The sequence below is a fragment of the Gorilla gorilla genome, chromosome 1, assembly GCF_029281585.2.
Source record: "Gorilla gorilla gorilla isolate KB3781 chromosome 1, NHGRI_mGorGor1-v2.1_pri, whole genome shotgun sequence".
Classification (NCBI taxonomy): domain Eukaryota; kingdom Metazoa; phylum Chordata; class Mammalia; order Primates; family Hominidae; genus Gorilla; species Gorilla gorilla.
The window spans coordinates 98,989,791-99,013,854 of NC_073224.2; the positions used below are offsets into that span (position 1 = coordinate 98,989,791).

Genomic DNA, 24,064 nt, shown 5'->3' on the forward strand with positions numbered 1-24,064 from the left:
GTTGCCTACCCAGATTCCTCTGGTTGAGCTCTGTCTTGGTTACTTTTCTCCTCCTTAATACTTTCCCTGAAACTACCTGTGATGGTTAATTCTATATGTTAATTTCACTGAGTCATGGGGTGTCCATATATTTGGTTAAACCTTATTTCTATGTGTGTCTGTGAAGATGTTTCCAGATGAGTTAGCATTTGTATCAGTAGACTGAGTAAAGCATGTTGCATTTCCCAGTGTAGGTGGGCATCATCTAATCTGTTGAGTGCCTGAATAGAAGAAAAACACAGAAGAAGGGAGCATTTACTGTCTACATGACTGCATGAGATGAACATTGATCTTCTTCTGCCCTTGGACTGGGACTTATACTTGGTGCCCCTGATTCTCAGGCCTTCAGAGTTGGATCAGAACTTACAACATCAGGTCTAGTCCTCAGGCCATCAGACATAGTTTGGAACTACATCACCACCTTTCCTATGTCTCCACATTGCACACAACAGATTTCCAGCCTCCATAATTGTGTGTACCAACTACTTAAATACATTATAACACACATACACACACACACACACACACACATACACCATTTGTTCTGTTTCTCTGAAGAACTCTGACAAAATACAGATTTGGGTACTGAAAGAGATTCTAGAGGAACGGAATTTTAAGGATAAATTTTCTGAATTGGTTATGGGGTTTCTGAAATTGGCTCTATAATCTGATTAGATATAAAATGCTGGTAACTTTATTTACAATAATAAAGATAGCACTGTGTGTTCATGGCTTGAATTGGTAATAAAGATACAAAAATATCCACATTAGATATTCCTAATCAACCACTCATAAGAAGCAAGAAGCTGAGTGACTATGTTTATGATACTTTCAAACATTTTTGGAAAACTAGCAAATACAATGAGGTTGGCTGGTTACTCTTAATTCTACTGGACAAAGTGGTGAAAGAAAAAGATGAGCTCAGGGATTTGAATTCACAGCTCAATTACCACATGAATCACCTGAAAACTTTTATATGTGCTCTTAAGGGAGACCCTTATCTCCTGTAGCTACAGAGTTGAGATTGCTGAAAATCAAATGCTGGATCTCAATTGTGCAACTGGCTAAACTACAAAGCAATTTAACCCCCCAGAACTTCAGTGTATCTACCATTAAAGGGCAGGCATTGATTGGGAAATGATGAGATCCTGTAAGTTAGGATGGGGATGTGTGAGAAAACTCTCAGGAAGCCTAACCACACCTGGCAGAGTGGCATCCACACCCTAGAGGTATTGGCCTCTCTATTCCATCTGAGTGACTAAACTTGCATTGCCGGAGGAAACTGTAAGGCCTCCCCAGAGTCATGAAAGACAATGCCAATTCTCCTCAGGACCCACTCCTACCACTTTTCTTTGATTCTAGATCTATAACTATACTCACATTGCAACAAGCCTCTAAAGGTGAGATATAAATTGTGACCCATGAGGAGGTCACACTACACTCCAAAAGAACTGCTTGAGTTTTTCTAATTCAAGCAGACAGAAATCTGGGGAACACATGTGAGAATGAATACTAAAGGTATAAGATAATGATGAAAAGAACTTAAGTTTGATTAGGCAGAATTTATTGATATGGGCTTGCAAAGTATATATTCTTTCTTTAATATTGCAGCTCATGAAGGTGAAAAGGGCTCTTGCCGTTTGTTTGGTTAGTAGGACAAAACATGGAACAAAAGGTGACCCACAAAGAGTGAGGTGGCACACACTGCCTTGGTTTAATGTAGAAGAAGGGATTGAACAACTTAGGGAAAGTGGACTGTTGAAGAGGTTTTATCATTTAAGACCTACTCACACACACACTGGAATAGTTCAGAAGACACTCATTTTATCATTAGCTGTGAGAAATAAATTTCTGAGGGGAGCCCTGGCATCTGAAAAACTCTGTCATCGCTCTTCTCCGTAGGCCAGCCTTACAGTGGAAATTGCAGTCACTGAATTGGGAAATTAAAATGCAATAGGAGTAACTGGATCCCAGGATGGCAGGGCCAACTGATAGCATTCAACTGCCAAAGGCTATGTAGGTGTGGTTACGAAAGTGGACAACAAAGTCAAAGCAATCATCAGAATAATCTGACTCACAGAGACCTATGACACTGACTAGATCATCATGTGTTTCTGGAATTGAAATAGATAGGAATCCTACTAATTTCCTACTTGATCTATATAAACAGAAACATTTTAGGTCAAGCAAACAACAGTCTAACCTAAATCATAGAAACAGAGAGTCACAGTCCTCAATCAATTTCTAGATTTGAGCCAATTTACAAAGCTGGAACCTCCTGAATGAAGGAAAGGGCAGGTGCCTTTGAGGAAGAAAACTAGTACAATACCAAAAATTTGTTGCTAATCTTTCTCCAAAGCTTCTCCAAAGAGATCTATACATTTTTCCAGGATAATTGTGCACTGGGAAAAATAATCAGACTTCTTGGGGATTGTTGGATTCCAGCCCTAATTCATTCTGAGTAAAGAAGACCCAAAACATCACTGTGCTCCAGAAGTCAGGGTAGGAGTTTATGAAGTTCAGGTGATCAATGGAATTTTAGCTGAGGTCTGTCTCACATTGGGCCCAATGGGTCCCTGAACCCATCCGGTGGTTATAACCCCAGCTCCGGAATGCATAATTGAAATAGAATTACTCAGCAGCTGACAAAGACCCTACATTGTTTCTCTGACCTGTGGAATGAGGGCTACTATGATGGTAAAGTCCAGGTAGAATCCAATAGTACTGCCTCCGCCTAGAAAAATAGTAAGTTAAAAGCAAGACTGCATTCTTGGAAGAATTGCGGAGATTAGTGACACAATTAAGGATGCAAGGGTAGTGATTCCTACAACAATTCTATTTAACTCACCTATTTGGCCTGTGCAGAAGACAGATGGGTCCTGGAGAATGCCAGTTGATTATCATAAGCTTAACCATGAGGTGACATGAATTGCAGCTGCTGTACCAGATGTGGTTTCATTGCTTAAGCAAATTAACACATCCCCTCATACCTGGTATATAGCTACTGATCTGGAAAATGCCCTTTTCTCCATCTCTGTCAATAAAGCTCACCAGAAACATTTTGCTTTCAGCTAGCAAGGCTAGCACTACACTTTCATTGTCCTACCTTAGGAGCATTTCAATTTTCCAGCCCTATGTCATGACGTACTTCACAGAGATTTTGAGTGTCTGTCTCTTCCACAAGATATAACACTGGTCCATTACATTGATGACATTATGCTGATTGAATCTAGTGTGCGAGAAGTAGCAGCTGCTCTAGACTTATTGGTAAGGCATTTTTGTTTCAGAGGATGGGAAATAAATCTGAAAATAATTTAGGGGCCTTGTACCTCAGTGATACTACATGAAGAGGTGGTTAAAATATCCACAATCTCCACTCCTGCTACACTGCCTTCTCTCTCCCAGCCTGCACCTGTGGCTTCATGGGGAGTTCCCTCCAATCAGTTGACAGAGGAGGAGAAGACTCTCTGGCCTGATTTATAGACGGTTCTACGTAATATGCAGTCACCACGTGAAAGTGGACAGCTGCAGCACCTTCCTGAGACATTCCTAAAAGACAGTGGTGACAAAAAATCTTCAGTCAGCAGAACTTAAAGCAGTGCACCTGGTTGTGCACTTTTGCTTGGAAGGAGAGATGACCTGAAGTGCAATTCTATACAGATTCATGGACTGTGGGCAATAGTTTGGCTGGATGGCCAGAGACTTGAAAGAAAGATGACTGGAAAATTGGTGAATAAGGAAATTTGGGGAAGGGGTATGTAGATAGACCTCTTTGAATGAGCAAAATAAATGTGAAGATATTTGGGTTTCATGTAAATGCTCACCAAAGGGTGACCTCAGCAGAGGAGGACTTTAATAATCAAGTGGATAAAATGACCCATTCTGTGGAAGTGGGTCAGCCCACTTCCCCAGCCACCCGTGTTGTGGCCCAATGGGCTCATGAACAAAGTGGCCATGGAAAGATGGAGTTAATGCAGGGGCTCAGCATCATGAACTTGCACTCTCCAAGGGCAACCTGGCTACAGCTGCCTTGGAGTGCCTAATATGCCAGCAGTGGAGACCATGCTGAGTCCCTAATATGACACTACTTCCCAGAGTAATCAGCCAGCTACCAGGTGGCAGGTTGATTACAAGGGGCCACTTCCATCATGGAAGCAGTAGTGTTTTGTCCTTACTGGAATAGACACTTACTCTGGATATAGATTTGTCTTTACTACACACAATGTTGTCTCTATTAAAGATAATAATTAAAAAATTAGCCAGGTATGATAGTGCGCTCCTGTAGTCCCAGCCACTCAGAAGGATAAGGCAGGAGGATCGCTTGAGCTTGGGAGGTTGAGGTTGTAGAAAGACATGATCATACCACTGCACTCCAGCCTGGGTCACAAAGCGAGACCTTATATCAAAAAAAAAAAAAAAAAAAAAAAGCATTAACCATGCAAGAAAAAAAAGATAAATTGGGCTTCACCAAAAATTAGATAATTCTGATCTCTTTTTTGTTTTCGTTTTTTGACAAAAATTGGACAAGCAGCCTTATGAATAAATAGGAAAATAACATGAAGAGACATTTCAAGGAAGAAAATATACAAAGGGCTAATAAACACATGAGAAATGTTTAGCTTCATTGGCCGCCAAGAAATGCAAATTAAACTCATAAGATATCTCTACACATGCACTGAATTGGCTTTAAAAAAGGAGTTAGAGAGGATATGGAGAAACTGGAATTCAGACTGCTGGTGGGAATGTAAAATAGTAAAAATCAAGTAGGGAAGTAATTTAAGTTTCCTGAAAACATAAGCATATTCTCACTCAATAATTCCACCATGGAATAGTCACCCAAAATTTTGTACATGAATGTTTATAGCAGCTTTATTCATACTACATGGATGAATCTCAAAAATATTATGCCAAAGGAAAGAACTTAGAAACAAAAGAGTAAATATTATATGTTTCAATTTATAGGAAATTCTAGAAAAGGCAAATCAAATCTATAGAAAGCAGATGGAGAGTTACCTAGTTCTGGAAGGTTTGGGGTGACTGGGAAGGCACACAAGGAAACCCATTGAGATGATGGAAATGTTCTAGATCATGACAGTGATTGCATTTACATCAGTGTGTATGTTTGTCAAAAATCATTGAATCATATACTTATGATGGGTTCATTTCAATGTATATTAATTATAACTCAATAAGCTGATTTTTAAGAAAGAGAAATATAAACAAAATATTCAGAGTGGTAATTACTTCTGGAGAGTACACGAGGAGTGGGTTAGAAAAGGCACACTCAAGTAGATGTAATAGTATCATGTTATGTTCAAGTTCTTAAAACAGTCTGGGGATAGGCTCATGGCTTTTCATTTCATCGTAGTATTTCATAATTTATATTCATGTTACTTTTTTGTATGCATGCATGAACTATCACATTATAAAAATAAAAGTGTGAGAGAGCTTAACAAATAAAATGTTATAGCCTTTATATCTGTGGAGGAGGAAACACATTTTAATCTGAACATCTTGTGAAGGCACTGGAGCAGGACACACAGGAAGAGATGTGATGAGAATCAACCTAAGACCTCAACAACAGATGAATCCATAAAGAAAATGTGGTGTATATATACAACGGAATACCATTCAGCCATACAAAATGAAATCCTGTCATTTGTGACAACATGAATGAAGCTGGAGGACATCATGTTAAGTGAATTAAGCCAGACACAGAAAGACAAATACCACATGAACTTACTTATATGTGGAATCTGAAAAAAATAAGAAGTTGATATTATGGAAGTATAGCATAGAATAGCATCTATCAGAGACTGAGGAGGGAATGAGGAGGGAAGAGAGGGAAAGATTGGTCAACAGGTACAAGGTGCCAATTCGATAAGAGGAATAAGGTTTGGTGTTTTATTGCACAGTAGGGTAACTATGATTACTAGTAAGGTATTATATATTACAAAATAGCTAGGAAAGAGGCTTTTGAATGTTCTCACCACATAGAAATGAAAACTGCACGAGACAATGGATATGCCAACCACCCTGATTTGATCATCACTGTACAACATATATATGTATTATATTGCAATGTCAAATTGTGCCCCATAAATATGTACAATTACAATGTGTCAATTAAAACATTAAAAAAACCAACAGATTAAAAGAAAAAGAGAGAGATGAAACAGCAGAGTGTATGCAAAAACAGCTTTACACCCTGGATTTAGAGGACTCTACATTCTCATTCAGGAGATTTTTTTGCATTGATCCTGAAACTTTACACTAAGCAAGCTTATCCCCACACAGGCTTTCCTAAGCCAATAAATAAAGCTATGGAATACCTATTCGTTTTCAGCACTTTCGCTGTCAGCCTGGTTACCAACATTGCTCCCTTTTCCCTCTGGTTTTGCGTATCACTGAATAGTTTCTTTTCTCAGTCATACTCATTGAGCTGGATACCTGGACTTCAACATCATTGCCTGACAGCATCTTTCCCCTAATAGGTTACTTTCCACACATTCTAGTTATTCTTAATCCTAGACACTCACGGATTTAAGAAATGTTGAAAATTAAGATAGCTTATTCTCCTCCAATCCCTAATCTAGGCTTCACTTGCCTAGAACTGGTACCCCTAATGTGCTAAAGGTAGCAATAGGAGAGATTATAGGTACCCTGATTTTGAGGGAAAAGAGGGGCAATTTTACAAATGCCAGAGTTAGTACTAATGGTGAACCCTTCTCAAGTGCCCTGAAGCTAATTTGCATATAGTTCTTTTCTGTATTTCATTTTCAAATATCCCCCAGATTGTAATTTGCCATGATTTTATTTTTCAGTGATTTCATGCTCATTTACTGGTACACTGAAAGTTTGAATATCAAAGCGTATATCTTGTATGAATAGGTTGACCCTGTACATAAGTCATCATATGCAGCAAGGGTCAGACACTACACATAACCGGGGTGACAGCCCCATCAGTCCCTGATTTAATGACATGTTTACATAATATGACTATGCTAGAGAAAGTTTGCATAGTGGGACTATATTGCTGAGCAATAAGAATGTGCCAATTAGAAACAATCCAGGAGACATCCCTATCAAAGGTGAAAAGTATTGTAGATGTATCAAAGATGAATTTCAGCAGGACCATAACCTGATGAGACTCATCAAAGTAGGAAACTGCCTTTAGAAAACTTCCTTTGAAATACCTGAATTCTTGAAAAAGTCCCTCAAATATTGATATGTACTATCTGCAGCTTGTGGAACTGAATCAAACTATATTTAAAAAGGAGCAACTTTAATTTTCTCAGCCTTCATAGAAAAGGAAATGGAGACTGGTCATTGGAGGGCTCTTCTTCCTTCTACTTCCGCTGAAGGGTAACTTTCGATATCAACTTCCTCAAACCTCTGATGAGCTGCTGCTGCTCGACTCTGAGGTGCATTCTTTTTTTGATGAGAGGCATCTCTAGGTACCATCCCTGACCTGGTCCTCATGCTGCCAAGGCTGTTGCTGTTGATCTGTGGTGAGTTGGGCAACTCAGAGCAGGGCGTGGGATGCAATCATGCTTGGGCTCTGCTTCCCGAAGGGCTGTAAGGACTTCTTAGGACTAAGGTTCTGTCAGGTAATGCTCAGGGGTGCTCAGATCTCCACTTCCACGGAGGGCTCAGAGTCAGGCAAAAAGTTGTAGATATTTCAAAAAGCCAGAGTTTTCAAGAAAACTATCATTTCAGTTTTTATCTCATAGGAAGTGTTCACTGTCTGTCTTCCTGTCCAGCAATAATTGTCTTTGTTCTCAGTGTTTTCAACAACAGCCAAAAGAAAAATCTGTATAATAAATAGGCCTCTGAACTCCTTGCCCTTCTTACTACCAACACTATTTCCTTTTATCCCTCTCTGACTCCCCATTCCCACAGTCAAACCTTAGAACTTATCATCACTCCTTTGTTTTCAGCATACATCCCCCACTCCCACTAAGTTGTGTTTCTAGCTCACTTTCTCCTGCACTCTATTTCCAACATGTCTTCAATTACCCCAGGGCTACTTTTCCATTATCAATGACTACACTTCGTGTGCTCACTTCTCATGGTACTCAGCTCAGATTCTGCAGCTCACCACCACAACACTCCCTCGAGTACACCTTCATCTCTCTTCCCCCATAGCACTCTCCTGGTTTACACGCCCTTCTGCATGCTTCACTCCTGGACATAAACAGCTGAATGGGATTTTTTTTTAAATGTACAACCCTGATGACTTATCCCCTTTTAAGTGTAGGACCCCCAAATCTCAGGTAGCCAACAGCAATGCCAGGCAATTATCCTACATGTTCACAGTCCATGTTGCTCCATTATCACTATTGCATACCTTATCCTGTCACCTCAGACTTCTCTGTTCACTCTCATTGTGTAATCTTGCTTCATATTTCATTGAGAAAATAAAAGCAGTCAGAAGAAAACTCTCTCATCTTTCTGTTGCTGTTGACCTACTCACCTCTGCATTCACATACACTGCCTTCTCTTCCCCTACCACGAATATATTGCCCCTCATCTTGTTGATGACAAGACTCTCCACTGGTGCATTGGGCCCATGACCCTCTTACTTTCTCAAAAAGTTTGCTCCATCATCAATATGTTTCTTCATTCTAAATTATTCCCATAAGTATACAAACATGCTACAGTATCTTGTATTAAAAACAGCTTTATTGAAATATTATTCACATATAATACAATTCGCCACTTAAGTTATGCAATCCAATGGTTTTTTATGACAATCACTGAGTGGTGCAACTATCACCACAATCAATTTCAGAATGTTTTCATCACCCAAGAAAGAACGCCATACCCACTAGCAGGCATCCCCAATTTTTTTCCAACCCCTCACCTATCCTCACCCCTCTATCTTCTGGCCACATGCAATCATTATCTACTTTCTGTCTCTCTATATTTGTCTATTCTGGACACACACCCCCATATCTAACTGTAATTATATATCCCTTGAGCAACATTTCCCTCATTCCTCCTTCCCCACTATTACCCAAGCTTCTTGTAACCACCATTCTGCACTGTCCTTCTATGAGATCAACGTTTTTAGATTCCACATGAGTGAGATAATGCAGTACTTGTCATCCTGTGCCTACCTCATTTCATTTAACATAATATCCTTCAGGCTCACCCATGTTGTTGTAAATGATAGGATTTCATTCTTTTTTATGTCTGAATAGTATTCCATCATGTATGTATATTGCATTTTCTTTATCCATTAATTTTTTGATGAACATCAACATTGATGCTGTCTTGGCTATTTTGAATAGTGCTGCAATAAATGTGGGAGTGCAGATATCTCTTTAACACACTGCTTTAATTTCCTCTGGATACATGTCCAGTAGTGGGATGGCTGAACCACATGGTAGTTCCATTTTTTATATTTTAAGAGCCTCCATACTGTTTTCCATAATGGCTGTTCTAATTTACAGTCCCACCTACAGCATGTGAGGATTCTCTTTTCTCGACATCTTTGACAATACTAGTTATCTTTGGTCTTTTTGATTATAGTCATTTTCACAGGTATGGGGTAATATTTCACTGTGGTTTTGATTTGCATTTTTCTGTTGATTAGTGATGTTGGGCATTTTTTCATATACCTGTTGGCCATTTGCGTTTCTTCCTTTGAGAATTAGACCATTGTTAATAGGGTTGTTTTCTCACTATTGAGTTGAGTTTCTTATATATTCTGGATATTAACTTTTTCTCAGATGTATTGACTGCAAATACTTTTTCCTATTTCGTAGGTTGTCTCTTCACTCTGTTGACTATTTCTTTTACTATACTGAAGCCTTTTGGTTGTGTGTAATCCCGTTTGTCTATTTTTGCTTTTATTGCTTTTGCTTTTGAGGTCCTAGCCAAAAAAATCACTGCCCAAATCAGCGACATAGAGCTTTCCCCAATGTTTTCTCCTAGTAGTTTCAGTTCAGGGTCATACATTTAAGTCTTTCATCCATTTTGAGTTGATTTTTGTCTATGGTGAGAGATAAGAATCTAATTTCATTCTTCTATAAGTGGATATCCAGTTTTCTTAATACTATTTAGTGTAGACACTGTCCTTTCCACATTGTGTATTCTTAACACCTTTGTTGAAAATCAGTGGGCTATAAATGTGTGGATTTATTTCTGGGCTCTCTATTCTGTTTCATTGGTCTATGTGTCTGTTTTTATGCCTGTACAATGCTGTTTTGATTATTATAGGTTTGTAGATTATTAGAGTTTTGAAGTCAGGTAGTATAATACCTGAAGCTTTTCTTTTCTTCAAGGTTGTTTGGGCTATTCAGGGTTTTCTGTTTGTTTATTTGTTTTTAGTTCCATACAAATTTTAGGATTGCTTTTTCTATTTCTGAAGAAAATGTAATTGGTATTTTGATAGAGATTGCACTGAATCTGTAGATGATTCTGGGTAGTATTGACATTTTAACAGTATTTATTCTTCCAATCCATGAACATGTGATATCTTTCAATTTATTTGAATCTTCTTCAATTTCTTCATTAATGTTTTATAGTTTTCACTGTAGAGATATTTCAACTCCTTGGTTAAATTTATTCCTAAGCATTTTATTATTTTATAACTATTGTGAATGGGATTGTTTTCTTAATTTCTTTTGCAGGTAGTTCACTATTAGTATATAGAAACACTACTGATTTACATATTTTGTCTATCTATCTATCTATCTATCTATCTATCTATCTATCTATCTACCTACCTACCTATCTATCTACATATTATCCAGCAACTTCATCAGTGAAGTTGCTGCCCAAATCAGTGACGTAGAGCTTTATCATTTATTAGATAAAATTTTGTTGGTGGGGTCTTTAGAGTTTTCTATATATAAGATTTTGTCATCTGCCAACAGGGACAATTTAACTTCTTCCTTCTCAATTTGGATGTCCTTTCTTTCTTTCTCTTGCTTAATACTTTGGCTAGGACTTCAATTATTATGTTAAATAGAAGTGGCCAAAGTGGGCATCTTTGTCTTGTTCTAGATTTTAGAGAAATGCTTTCAACTTTTCCCCATTCAGTATGATATTAGCTATAGACTTGTCATATATGACCTTTATTATGTTGAGGTACATCTCTTCTACACCTAATTTTCTGAGAGTTTTTAACGTAAATGGATGTTGAATTTTGTCAAATGCTTTTTGTGCATGTATTGATCATGTGGTTTTTATTCTTGATTTTGTTAATGTGATGTATCATTTCTGTTGATCTGCATGTTGAACCATCCTTTCATCCCTGAAATGAATCCCATTGATCATGGTAAATGAATTTTTAAAATGTTCTGTTGAATTTGGTTAGCTAGTTATTTTGTTGAGAATTTGCACATCTATGTCTATCGGAGATATCCACCTGTAGTTTTCTTTTTGTTGTGTTTTTGTCTGGTTTTGGCATCAAAGTAATATTGGCCTCTTAGAATGAGTTTGAAAGTGTTTTCTTCTTTTAATTTCTTGGAAATCATTTAAGAGGAATTGGTATTAGTTCTTTAAATGTTTGGTAGAATTCAGCAATGAAGCCATCAGATCCTAGGTTCCTTTTTGATGGAAGACTTTTTATTACTGATTGAATTCCCTTAGTTGTTATTGGTCTGTTCAGATTTTCTATTTCTTCATAATTAAATCTTGGGAAGTTATATGTGTGCAAGAATTTGTATATTTCTTCTAAGTTACCAACTTGTTTGCATATAATTGTTGACAATAGTCTCTTATAATCCTTTATCCTTTATAATCTGTGATGTTAGTTGTGATGCCCCCTTTTTATCTCTGATTTTATTATTTGAATTTTCTCTCCTTTTTCTTATTTAGTCTAGCTAGTTTGTCAATTTTGTTTATCTTTTTAAAAAACTGACTCATTTCATTGATCTTTTGTATTGTTTTTCTAGTCTCTATTTCATTTATTTCTGCCACAGTCTTTATTGTTTCCTTCCTTCTGCTAACTTTGGGTGGAGTTTGTTCTTGTTTTTCTAGTTCCTTGAGGTGAAACGTTAGGTTACCTATTTTAGATCTTTCTTCTATTTTTGATGTAGGCATTCACTTCTATAAACTTCCCTTTTAGAATTGCTTTTGCTATATTTCACGGATTTTTGTATGTTGTGGTTCCATTTTTATTTGCCTCAATAAATTTTAAAATTTCTCTTTGAATTATTTTTCATTGACTCATTGGTTCTTTGGGAGCATGGTGTTCAATTTTCATGTATTTGTGAAGTTTCTGAAGTACCTTGTGTTATTGATTTCAAGTTTTATACCATTGTGGTCAGAAGAGACTTCATATAATTTCAATCTTTTTAAATTTGTTAAGACATTTTGCTTCCTCAAATACAATCTATCCTTGAGAATGTTCCATGTGCAGTTGAGAAAAATGTGAATTCTGCAGATATTGGGTGAAATGTTCTATAAATGTCCATTAGGTTTATTTTGTCTAGCGTGTAGTTTAAATCTGATAGTTCTTTTTTGATTTTCCATCTGTATGATTTTCCATTGCTGAAAGTGGAGTGTTAAAGTCCCCTACTATTATTATATTGCAGTCTATATCTCCTTTGAGATCTAATAATATTTGCTTTATATATTTGGGTGCTCTAGTGTTGGATGTATATATGTTTAAAATTGTTATATCTTCTTGATGAATTCACCCCCTTATCATTATCCAATGGCCTTCTTTGTGTCTTTTTATAGTTTTTGACTTAAATTCTATTATATCAGATATAAGCATAACTATTCCTGTTCTCCATTTTCATGGTATTTCTTTTTCATCCTTTTACTTTCTGTTTATGTATGTCCTTACAGGTAGAGTTTCTTGTAGGCAGAATATAGTTGGGTCCTGTTTTTTAAAATCCATTCAGCCACTCTATATTTTTTAATTGAATAATTTAATCTATTTACCTTCAAGGTTACTATGGATAGGTACAGACTTACTCCTGCCATTTTGTTGAGTGTTTTCTAATTGTTTTGTAGATCTTTCATTCCTTTGTTTCTCTCTTGTTGTTTATCTTTGTGTTTTGGTGGATTTTTTGTAGCGCTAGGCTTTGATTCCTTTCTCTCTCCCATTTACGTATCTGCTGTCAATTTTTTCTTTGTGGTTACCATGGGGCTTATATAAAAAATCTTATAGTTATAATAGACTACTTTAAGCTGATAACATCTTAACTTTGGTCTAGACATTTACCATTGCCGCCATTATTTATATTTTTGTTGCCTTATGTTACGTATTTTGTATTGTGTATTTATTAACAACTTATCACAGCTATAGTTATTATTGACCATTTTGACTTTTAGCCATCATAGTAGATATCTGAAAGATTTACAAATCACCGTTACAGTAATGAGATTTTCTGAATTTAATGATCAATTTACCTCTATTAGTTAATTGTACACTTTCACATGTTTTCATGGAGTAATTATTGTCCTTTCACTTCTGGCTGGAACACTCTCTTATGCAGTTACTTTAAGGCTTGTCTAGTGGTCTTGAATTCCATCAGCTTTTGCTTGTGTGGGTGAGACTTTATTTCTCCTTCATTTCTGAAAGACAGCTTTTCTGGGTATAGTATTCTTGCTGAAAGTTTTCTTCTTTCAGCACTTTGAATATATCATCTTATTCTTTCCTGGCCTGCATGATTTCTGGTGATAGATCTGATGATACTCTTATAGAAATTCTCTTATGTGTGACTTGATGTTTTTGCTGTGTTTAGAATTCTCTTTGTATTTGACCTTTAACAATTTGATTATAATGACCTTGGAGAGGACCTCTTCAGGTTAAATCTATTTGCAGATTTTTGAGCTTCATGGATTTGGTTGTTCATATCCATCCCAAGACTTGAGTCGTTTTCAGCTACTGTTTTATCAAATATGCTTTCCAAAACTTTCTCTATATCTTTTTCTTCTAGTACTCTAATAATACAAATATTTGCCCACTTAATGGTGTCTCATAAGTCCTGTAGGCTTTCTTCACTTTCAAAAAAAAATTTTCCTCAGCTAACTGGGTTATTTCAAAAGATCTGTATTCAAGTTTAGAAATTCTTATTCTTTATCTGGTTTGCTGTTGAAACTCTCAATTGTAATTTTTATTTCATGCATTTAATTTTTTAGCTCTATGAATTCTGTTTGGATTATTTTCATGATATCTATATATTTTCAAATTTCCTCTTTAGGTCATAAATTGTTTTCCAGATTTTATTGAACTTTTCATCTGTATTCTCTTATAAGTGAGTTTCCTTAAGATTATAATTTTGAATTTTTTAGGCAATTAATAAATCTCCAGTTAGTTGTTGGAAAATTGTTTTGTTCTTGTAGTGGTGTCATGTTTCCTCGCTTTTTCATGTTTGTTGTGTCCCTGCTTTACCATTTGTGCATCTGGTGGAAGAGTCACCTTTTTCAATTTTATAGAGTGGCTTTTGTAAGAAAAGACTTTCACCTGCAGATTGATCCTAGGGCGCCGATGGATCCTTAGTTGAGGAAGTTTCATTGGTTTGGTTCCAGGTGAGCATAGTAGTGTGGTCTCTGTGTAATTTCTTCAGCAGCAATCAATGTCAGCAATGCTTTGTGTGCCTCAGTGGCTTAGGCTGTAGGAGTTTGTGAGGGTGGTGGTGGCAAGATAGATTGTTACAGTTCTCAGTGGCAAGAGCTTTAGGGATCTTCCTGTTCTTTTCCTCATAGACCATCATACCTGAGAGGGTGTCTTTTGGTGTTTGGCCCTGGCATGGGTCACAGGCAGGCATGGTAGTACTGTGTTCCAGGGCACAGATGCTTGAGGTGGTTGTGGTCCTGCACTCAGTGTCCTGCACACAGTGCCACTACTATGGCATCTGTGCCTGGATGCAGGTTCATTGTCTTAGGTATAGATGGACACAGCTCTTCCACCAAGACTAAGAATGTGACTCTGAAGCACTCCCCAGTATCTCAGGCCCAACGGGCAAGGTTGTACCTGTGACTTTGATCCTGGGCGTCAAGATACAGCACTATCATGGCTCTAAGGATAAAGGGCTTTCCAAAGGCTCAGATACTGGGAAGCAGATCACAACTACAAATCAAATCCCAGAGTCAATGAGACACAGGGACAACTTAGGCACCAGGAGAGAGTGTATTACATAGTGGTGACTCTGGACCCTGGAGTGGTGGGACACAGTAGTGGCCCCGGCTCTGTGATGCCAGGTGTAGTGACCGGAAAGACCCTGGAATGGTGATAGGATGCAGTTGTGGCTTCGGCTCTGGAGAGCAGGGAACAGTGCAATATTGGGTTCACTCCCCAATATCACACCATCACACCAAGGAAATGGAGTGCCTCAGCACCTCAGGCTTCAGAGGGCTAGTCCAGATTCAGGCAGGACACTTAGGCTGTTTGGCTGAGAAGGGCAGAGTAATGCAGATTGGCAGGTGCTGTGTTTCCCCAGGGGTGAGGTGCCAGGCTGGTTTTCACACCAAGGGAGCATGCAGTTGGTCTGCTGGCTCAGCTGTGGCTTCCCTAGGGGCAGGATGCCTGACTGGGTCATATGCCAAGGAGGCAGGCACATGGCTGGTCTTATGGATAAGGCTTGACTTCCCCACTGGGCAGGACAGCCTGTTCCTTGGCAGGGCAGAGTGTCATGTGGACTCAAGTGACAGGACCACAGCTGTCTCCCTGAGCCTAGGTTTTGAGTCCCTGGGGTTGGGGCACTGAAGCCACTAGGATGGAGAAAATGGAGTGATTCCTAGACAGCTTGTTCCCATGGTTTAGGAAGCAGGGAAGCTTGACTAGCAAATGGTGTACTACTGTGTGTAAGCATGATGCAATGATGGTGAAGCCTCAAGGATGAAAAGATGCAGTGACCACTGCCCCCAAGAACAGAACACACTCTAGTAGTTGCTCTGGTTTCAAGATGGTGCTGTGCAGTAGTAGCTTGGGTCGTGGGATGGGAGGAGCCACAGTATGGGCTCTCACTCTAGAATAATGCAGCCATATGAACTCCAGGCAGCTTCCAAAACTGGACTTAGGTCCTGTGAGAACTGCAGGATTCTCCAGCAACAAAGACTGCTGGTGTCCACAGATATAATGGGGGCTTCTGGGGACTTCTTTACCTTTTGTTTTCAGGGAAAAGCCCCTCCTAGGCTTGAATCCCAGCCTGCATTCCAAGCTGATCCTGACTGAGGAGACAGAGTTGCAGAGGCACGTTGCAGGGTTCCATTCCCTTCTTTATGCAGCCATCCTGAGTTTCTGTGATCCACAAGATTTCTGCCACTCCCCTGCTGTACTTCAGTGCTCTCCTTTAGACTCTCCAGTCAAAATGTAGTTGTTTCCTTATTGTTTCAGTCATTTTTTAGGGGGGTAGGAGGATGAGTAATAGATACCTCTAGTCAGCCATCTTGCCGACATCACCGACAATGTCTTTTCTCTTAAAATAATAGAAATATGGCTTCCATTTACTACACAAGTTTTCTGTCTCCCTTTATAAAGTTTTCAGTGCACCAGGTGTGGTGGCTCATGCTATAATCCCAGCACTTTGGGAGGCTGAGGCGGGAGGATCGCTTGACATCAGGTGTTTCAGACCAGCCTGGGCAACATAGCAAGATCTTGTCTCTACAAAAAATAAAAAATAAATAATTAGCCTGGCATTGTGGCACATGCCTGTAGTCCCAGCTACTTGGGAGGCTGAGGTAAGAGGATCACTTGAGCCCAGGAGGTTAAGGCTGCAGTGATCTGACCTCCAGCCTGGGTGACAGAGCAAGATCCTGTCTCAAAAAAGCAAAATAAAACAAAAAGTTTTCAGTGAATTGCTGTCTTTGCTTCACTTCCTTTCATTCTTTATTTAATATTTATTTTTAATTTACATTACATTAAGATTTACTTTTTTGAAACACTGTCTATAATTTTTGACGAAAAGATTTAGATCCATATAACCACCAGCAGAATCAAAATACAGCACATTTTCATCCCTTCAAAAATTTCCTGGCTGGGTGCAGTGGCTCACGACTGTAATCCCAGCATTTGGGGAGGCCGAGGTGGGTGGATCACCTGAGGTCAGGAGTATAAGACCAGCCTGGCCAACATGGTGAAACCCCATCTCTACTAAAAATACAAAAATTAGCCAAGCGAGGTGGTGCAAGCCTGTAGTCCTAGCTACTCAGGAGGCTGAGGCAGGAGAATTGCATGAACTTGTGAGGTAGAGGTTGCAGTGAGCCAAGATCACGCCACTGCATTCCAGCCTGGGTGGCAGAGTGAGACTGTCTCAAAAAAAAAAAAAAAAAAGAAAAGAAAAAGAAATTTTCTTATGCCCTCAATCCCTTTTATGGTCAAATCTTCTCCCATTCCTAACCCCTGGTAAACTCATTTAACTCCTTACACTTCTTCCTCATTCTCCCTTGAACCCACTTAAATCAATCTTTCATCCTTACCACTCCACTGAAACTGTTCTTTTTTTTTTTATTATTATACTGTAAGTTTTAGGGTACATGTGCACATTGTGCAGGTTAGTTACATATGTATACATGTGCCATGCTGGTGCGCTGCACCCACTAACTCGTCATCTAGCATTAGGTATATCTCCCAATGCTATCCCTCCCCCCTTCCCCCACCCCACAACAGTCCCCAGAGTGTGATATTCCCCTTCCTGTGTCCATGTGATCTCATTGTTCAATTCCCACCTATGAGTGAGAATATGCGGTGTTTGGTTTTTTGTTCTTGCGATAGTTTACTGAGAATGATGATTTCCAATTTCATCCATGTCCCTACAAAGGACATGAACTCATCATTTTTTATGGCTGCATAGTATTCCATGGTGTATATGTGCCACATTTTCTTAATCCAGTCTATCATTGTTGGACATTTGGATTGGTTCCAAGTCTTTGCTATTGTGAATAATGCCACAATAAACATATGTGTGCATGTGTCTTTATAGCAGCATGATTTATAGTCCTTTGGGTATATACCCAGTAATGGGATGGCTGGGTCAAATGGTATTTCTAGTTCTAGATCCCTGAGGAATCGCCACACTGACTTCCACAATGGTTGAACTAGTTTACAGTCCCACCAACAGTGTAAAAGTGTTCCTATTTCTCCACATCCTCTCCAGCACCTGTTGTTTCCTGACTTTTTAATGATCACCATTCTAACTGGTGTGAGATGGTATCTCATAGTGGTTTTGATTTGCATTTCTCTGATGGCCAGTGATGATGAGCATTTTTTCATGTGTTTTTTGGCTGCATAAATGTCTTCTTTTGAGAAGTGTCTGTTCATGTCCTTTGCCCACTTTTTGATGGGGTTGTTTGTTTTTTTCTTGTAAATTAGTTTGAGTTCATTGTAGATTCTGGATATTAGCCCTTTGTCAGATGAGTAGGTTGCGAAAATTTTCTCCCATTGTGTAGGTTGCCTGTTCACTCTGATGGTAGTTTCTTTTGCTGTGCAGAAGCTCTTGAGTTTAATTAGATCCCATTTGTCAATTTTGTCTTTTGTTGCCATTGCTTTTGGTGTTTTGGACATGAAGTCCTTGCCCATGCCTATGTCCTGAATGGTAAAGCCTAGGTTTTCTTCTAGGGTTTTTATTGTTTTAGGTCTAACATTTAAATCTTTAATCCATCTTGAATTGATTTTTGTATAAGGTGTAAGGAAGGGATCCAGTTTCAGCTTCCTACGTGTGGCTAGCCAGTTTTCCCAGCATCATTTATTAAATAGGGAATCCTTTCCCCATTGCTTGTTTTTCTCAGGTTTGTCAAAGATCGGATAGTTGTAGGTATGCGGCGTCATTTCTGAGAGCTCTGTTCTGTTCCATTGATCTATATCTCTGTTTTGGTACCAGTACCATGCTGTTTTGGTTACTGTAGCCTTGTAGTATAGTTTGAAGTCAGGTAGTGTGATGCCTCCAGCTTTGCTCTTTTGGCTTAGGATTGACTTGGCAATGCGGGCTCTTTTTTGGTTCCATATGAACTTTAAAGTAGTTTTTTCCAATTCTGTGAAGAAAGTCATTGGTAGCTTGATGGGGATGGCATTGAATCTGTAAATGACCTTGGGCAGTATGGCCATTTTCACGATATTGATTCTTCCTACCCATGAGCATGGAATGTTCTTCCATTTGTTTGTATCCTCTTTTATTTCCTTGAGCAGTGGTTTGTAGTTCTCCTTGAAGAGGTCCTTCACATCCCTTGTAAGTTGGATTCCTAGGTATTTTATTCTCTTTGAAGCAATTGTGAATGGGAGTTCACTCATGATTTGGCTCTCTGTTTGTCTGTTGTTGGTGTATAAGAATGCTTGTGATTTTTGTACATTGATTTTGTATCCTGAGAGTTTGCTGAAGTTGCTTATGAGCTTAAGGAGATTTTGGGCTGAGACAACGGGGTTTTCTAGATATACAATCATGTCGTCTGCAAACAGGGACAATTTGACTTCCTCTTTTCCTAATTGAATACCCTTTATTTCCTTCTCCTGCTTAATTGCCCTGGCCAGAACTTCCAACACTATGTTGAATAGGAGTGGTGAGAGAGGGCATCCCTGTCTTGTGCCAGTTTTCAAAGGGAATGCTTCCAGTTTTTGCCCATTCAGTATGATATTGGCTGTGGGTTTGTCATAGATAGCTCTTATTATTTTGAAATACGTCCCCTCAATACCTAATTTATTGAGAGTTTTTAGCATGAAGGGTTGTTGAATTTTGTCAAAGGCTTTTTCTGCATCTATTGAGATAATCATGTGGTTTTTGTCTTTGGCTCTGTTTATATGCTGGATTACATTTATTGATTTGTGTATATTGAACCAGCCTTGCATCCCAGGGGTGAAGCCCACTTGATCATGGTGGATAAGCTTTTTGATGTGCTGCTGGATTCGGTTTGCCAGTATTTTATTGAGGGTTTTTGCATCTATGTTCATCAAGGATATTGGTCTAAAATTCTCTTTTTTGGTTGTGTCTCTGCCCGGCCTTGGTATCAGAATGATGCTGGCCTCATAAAATGAGTTAGGGAGGATTCCCTCTTTTTCTATTGATTGGAATAGTTTCAGAAGGAATGGTACCAGTTCCTCCTTGTACCTCTGGTAGAATTCGGCTGTGAATCCATCTGGTCCTGGACTCTTTTTGGTTGGTAAACTATTGATTATTGCCACAATTTCAGCTCCTGTTATTGATCTATTCAGAGATTCAACTTCTTCCTGGTTTAGTCTTGGGAGAGTGTATGTGTCGAGGAATTTATCCATTTCTTCTAGATTTTCTAGTTTATTTGCGTAGAGGTGTTTGTAGTATTCTCTGATGGTAGTTTGTATTTCTGTGGGATCGGTGGTGATATCCCCTTGATCATTTTTTATTGTGTCTATTTGATTCTTCTCTCTTTTTTTCTTTATTAGTCTTGCTAGCAGTCTATCAATTTTGTTGATCCTTTCAAAGAACCAGCTCCTGGATTCACTGATTTTTTGAAGGGTTTTTTGTGTCTCTATTTCCTTCAGTTCTGCTCTGATTTTAGTTATTTCTTGCCTTCTGCTAGCTTTTGAATGTGTTTGCTCTTGCTTTTCTAGTTCTTTTAATTGTGATGTTAGGGTGTCAATTTTGGATCTTTCCTGCTTTCTCTTGTGGGCCTTTAGTGCTATAAATTTCCCTCTACACACTGCTTTGAATGCGTCCCAGAGATTCTGGTACGTTGTGTCTTTGTTCTCGTTGGTTTCAAAGAACATCTTTATTTCTGCCTTCATTTCGTTATGTACCCAGTAGTCATTCAGGAGCAGGTTGTTCAGTTTCCATGTAGTTGAGCGGCTTTGAGTGAGATTCTTTTTTTTTTTTTTTTTTTTTTTTGAGACAGAGTCTCGCTCTGTCACCCAGGTTGGAGTGCAGTGGCGCGATTTCGGCTCACTGCAAGCTCTGCCTCCCGGGTTCATGCCATTCTCCTGCCTCAGCCTCCAGCTGGGACTACAAGCGCCCACCACCATGCCCGGCTAATTTTTTTTTTTTTTGTATTTTTAGTAGAGACGGGGTTTCACGAGTGAGATTCTTAATCCTGAGTTCTAGTTTGATTGCACTGTGGTCTGAGAGATAGTTTGTTATAATTTCTGTTCTTTTACATTTGCTGAGGAGAGCTTTACTTCCAACTATGTGGTCAATTTTGGAATAGGTGTGGTGTGATGCTGAAAAAAATGTATATTCTGTTGATTTGGGGTGGAGAGTTCTGTAGATGTCTATTAGGTCTGCTTGGTGCAGAGCTGAGTTCAATTCCTGGGTATCCTTGTTGACTTTCTGTCTTGTTGATCTGTCTAATGTTGACAGTGGGGTGTTAAAGTCTCCCATTATTAATGTGTGGGAGTCTAAGTCTCTTTGTAGGTCACTCAGGACTTGCTTTATGAATCTGGGTGCTCGTGTATTGGGTGCATATATATTTAGGATAGTTAGCTCTTCTTGTTGAATTGATCCCTTTACCATTATGTAATGGCCTTCTTTGTCTCTTTTGATCTTTGTTGGTTTAAAGTCTGTTTTATCAGAGACTAGATTGCAACCCCTGCCTTTTTTTGTTTTCCATTTGCTTGGTAGATCTTCCTCCATCCTTTTATTTTGAGCCTATGTGAGTCTCTGCACTTGAGATGGGTTTCCTGAATACAGCACACTGATGGGTCTTGACTCTTTATCCAATTTGCCAGTCTGTGTCTTTTAATTGGAGAATTTAGTCCATTTACATTTAAAGTTAATATTGTTATGTGTGAAGTTGATCCTGTCATTATGATGTTAGCTGGTGATTTTGCTTGTTAGTTGATGCAGTTTCTTCCTAGTCTCGATGGTCTTTACATTTTGGCATGATTTTGCAGTGGCTGGTACCGGTTGTTCCTTTCCATGTTTAGTGCTTCCTTCAGGAGCTCTTTTAGGGCAGGCCTGGTGGTGACAAAATCTCTCAGCATTTGCTTGTCTGTAAAGTATTTTATTTCTCCTTCACTTATGAAGCTTAGTTTGGCTGGATATGAAATTCTGGATTGAAAATTCTTTTCTTTAAGAATGTTGAATATTGCCCCCCACTCTCTTCTGGCTTGTAGAGTTTCTGCCGAGAGATCCGCTGTTAGTCTGATGGGCTTCCCTTTGAGGGTAACCCGACCTTTCTCTCTGGCTGCCCTTAACATTTTTTCCTTCATTTCAACTTTGTTGAATCTGACAATTATGTGTCTTGGAGTTGCTCTTCTCGAGGAGTATCTTTGTGGCGTTCTCTGTATTTCCTGAATCTGAATGTTGGCCTGCCTTGCTAGATTGGGGAAGTTCTCCTGGATAATATCCTGCAGAGTGTTTTCCAACTTGGTTCCATTCTCCCCATCACTTTCAGGTACACCAATCAGACATAGATTTGGTCTTTTCACATAGTCCCATATTTCTTGGAGGCTTTGCTCATTTCTTTTTATTCTTTTTTCTCTAGACTTCCCTTCTCGCTTCATTTCATTCATTTCATCTTCCATTGCTGATACCCTTTCTTCCAGTTGATCGCATCGGCTCCTGAGGCTTCTGCATTCTTCACATAGTTCTCGAGCCTTGGTTTTCAGCTCCATCAGCTCCTTTAAGCACTTCTCTGTATTGGTTATTCTAGTTACACATTCTTCTAAATTTTTTTCAAAGTTTTCAACTTCTTTGCCTTTGGTTTGAATGTCCTCCTGTAGCTCAGAGTAATTTGATCATCTGAAGCCTTCTTCTCTCAGCTGGTCAAAGTCATTCTCCATCCAGCTTTGTTCCGTTGCTGGTGAGGAACTGCGTTCCTTTGGAGGAGGAGAGACGCTCTGCGTTTTAGAGTTTCCACTTTTTCTGTTCTGTTTTTTCCCCATCTTTGTGGTTTTATCTACTTTTGGTCTTTGATGATGGTGATTTACAGATGGGTTTTCAGTGTGGATGTCCTTTCTGTTTGTTAGTTTTCCTTCTAACAGACAGGACCCTCAGCTGCAGGTCTGTTGGAATACCCTCAGATGGAAATGCAGAAATCACCCATCTTCTGCGTCGCTCACGCTGGGAGCTGTAGACTGGAGCTGTTGCTATTCTGCCATCTTGGCTCCTCCCTCAATATTTCTTTATGATAACCATTCTTGACCAACTCTCAATGAGATGGAGCTTAACACCCGTGAGTGTGGGCTGTGCTAGAGACTTGCTTCCAAAGAGTAGAGTCCTCCTCTTTCCTGGGCATGCAGCCTCGGGTCAACGGTCAGCAGTCAGGTCCTCTGACCGGTCTCTCAGCGCTCCCCGAAACTGTTCTTGCACATAGCATCAACCATCTTCATGTTGCTGCATCAAGGGGTCAATTTTAATTTTTTATTTTACTCAATTTCTCAGGGGCATTTGATCACTCTTTTTTTTTTGAAACACTTTTAATTTGGCTTCTGGAATATCATATTCTGCTGGCTTTCTTTCTAATTCAGTATCTGCTGCTTTTCAGTTTCTTTGCTAAGTTATTTAATTTTTTTAGAGTCAGGGTCTTACTCTGTTGCCTCAGCTGAAGTGCAGTGGTATGGTCATGGCTCATTGCAACCTTGAATTCCTGGTCTCAAGTGATGCACCTGCCTCAGCTCCCTGAGTAGCTGGAACCAGAGACACATGCAACCACACTCAGCTAATTAAAACAATTTTTTGACCAGGTATGGTGGCTCATGTCTGTAATCCCAGGACTTTGGGAGGCCAAGGTGGGTGGATCACCTGAGGTCAGGAGTTCAGACCAAGCTGACCAACATGATGAAACCCAGTCTCTACTAAAGAAAAAAAAATACAAAATTAGCTGGGTGTGGTGGCTGGCACATGCCTGTAATCCCAGCTACTTAGGAGGCTGAGGCAGGAGAATCGCTTGAACCCGAGAGGTGGAGGATGCAGTGAGCCAAGATTGTGCCATTGCACTCTAGTTTGGGCAAGAAGAGTGAAACTCCATCCCCCCCCCCACCAAATAATTTGTGTTTTTTTTGTTTGTTTTTGTTTTTGTTTTTTACAGACAGGGTTTTTTTTTTAAATTAATTAATTTATTTTTTGCCACCCAGGCTTATCTCAAACTTCTGGCCCCCATCAATCCTCCCACCTCAGCCTTCCAAAGTGTTGGGATTACAGTGATAAGCACTGCA

General features: G+C 39.1%; 1 protein-coding gene across 4 annotated transcripts in view; it reads left to right on the forward strand.

Annotated features, from left to right (window-relative positions):
• Positions 1-7,436: 7,436 nt before the first annotated feature.
• FCRL1 (Fc receptor like 1) overlaps positions 7,437-24,064 on the forward strand; it is a 33,663-nt gene continuing 17,035 nt past the window's right edge. For 3 of the 4 annotated variants that reach the window (XM_004027015.5, XM_019024969.4, XM_055362911.2), the window contains exon 1: positions 7,437-7,550. In XM_004027015.5, coding sequence (XP_004027064.1) covers positions 7,520-7,550 — 31 coding nt within the window. In that variant the 5' untranslated portion in view covers positions 7,437-7,519. The remainder of the gene's footprint in view (positions 7,551-24,064) is intronic. The other variant, XM_055362899.2, reaches the window with a different exon arrangement.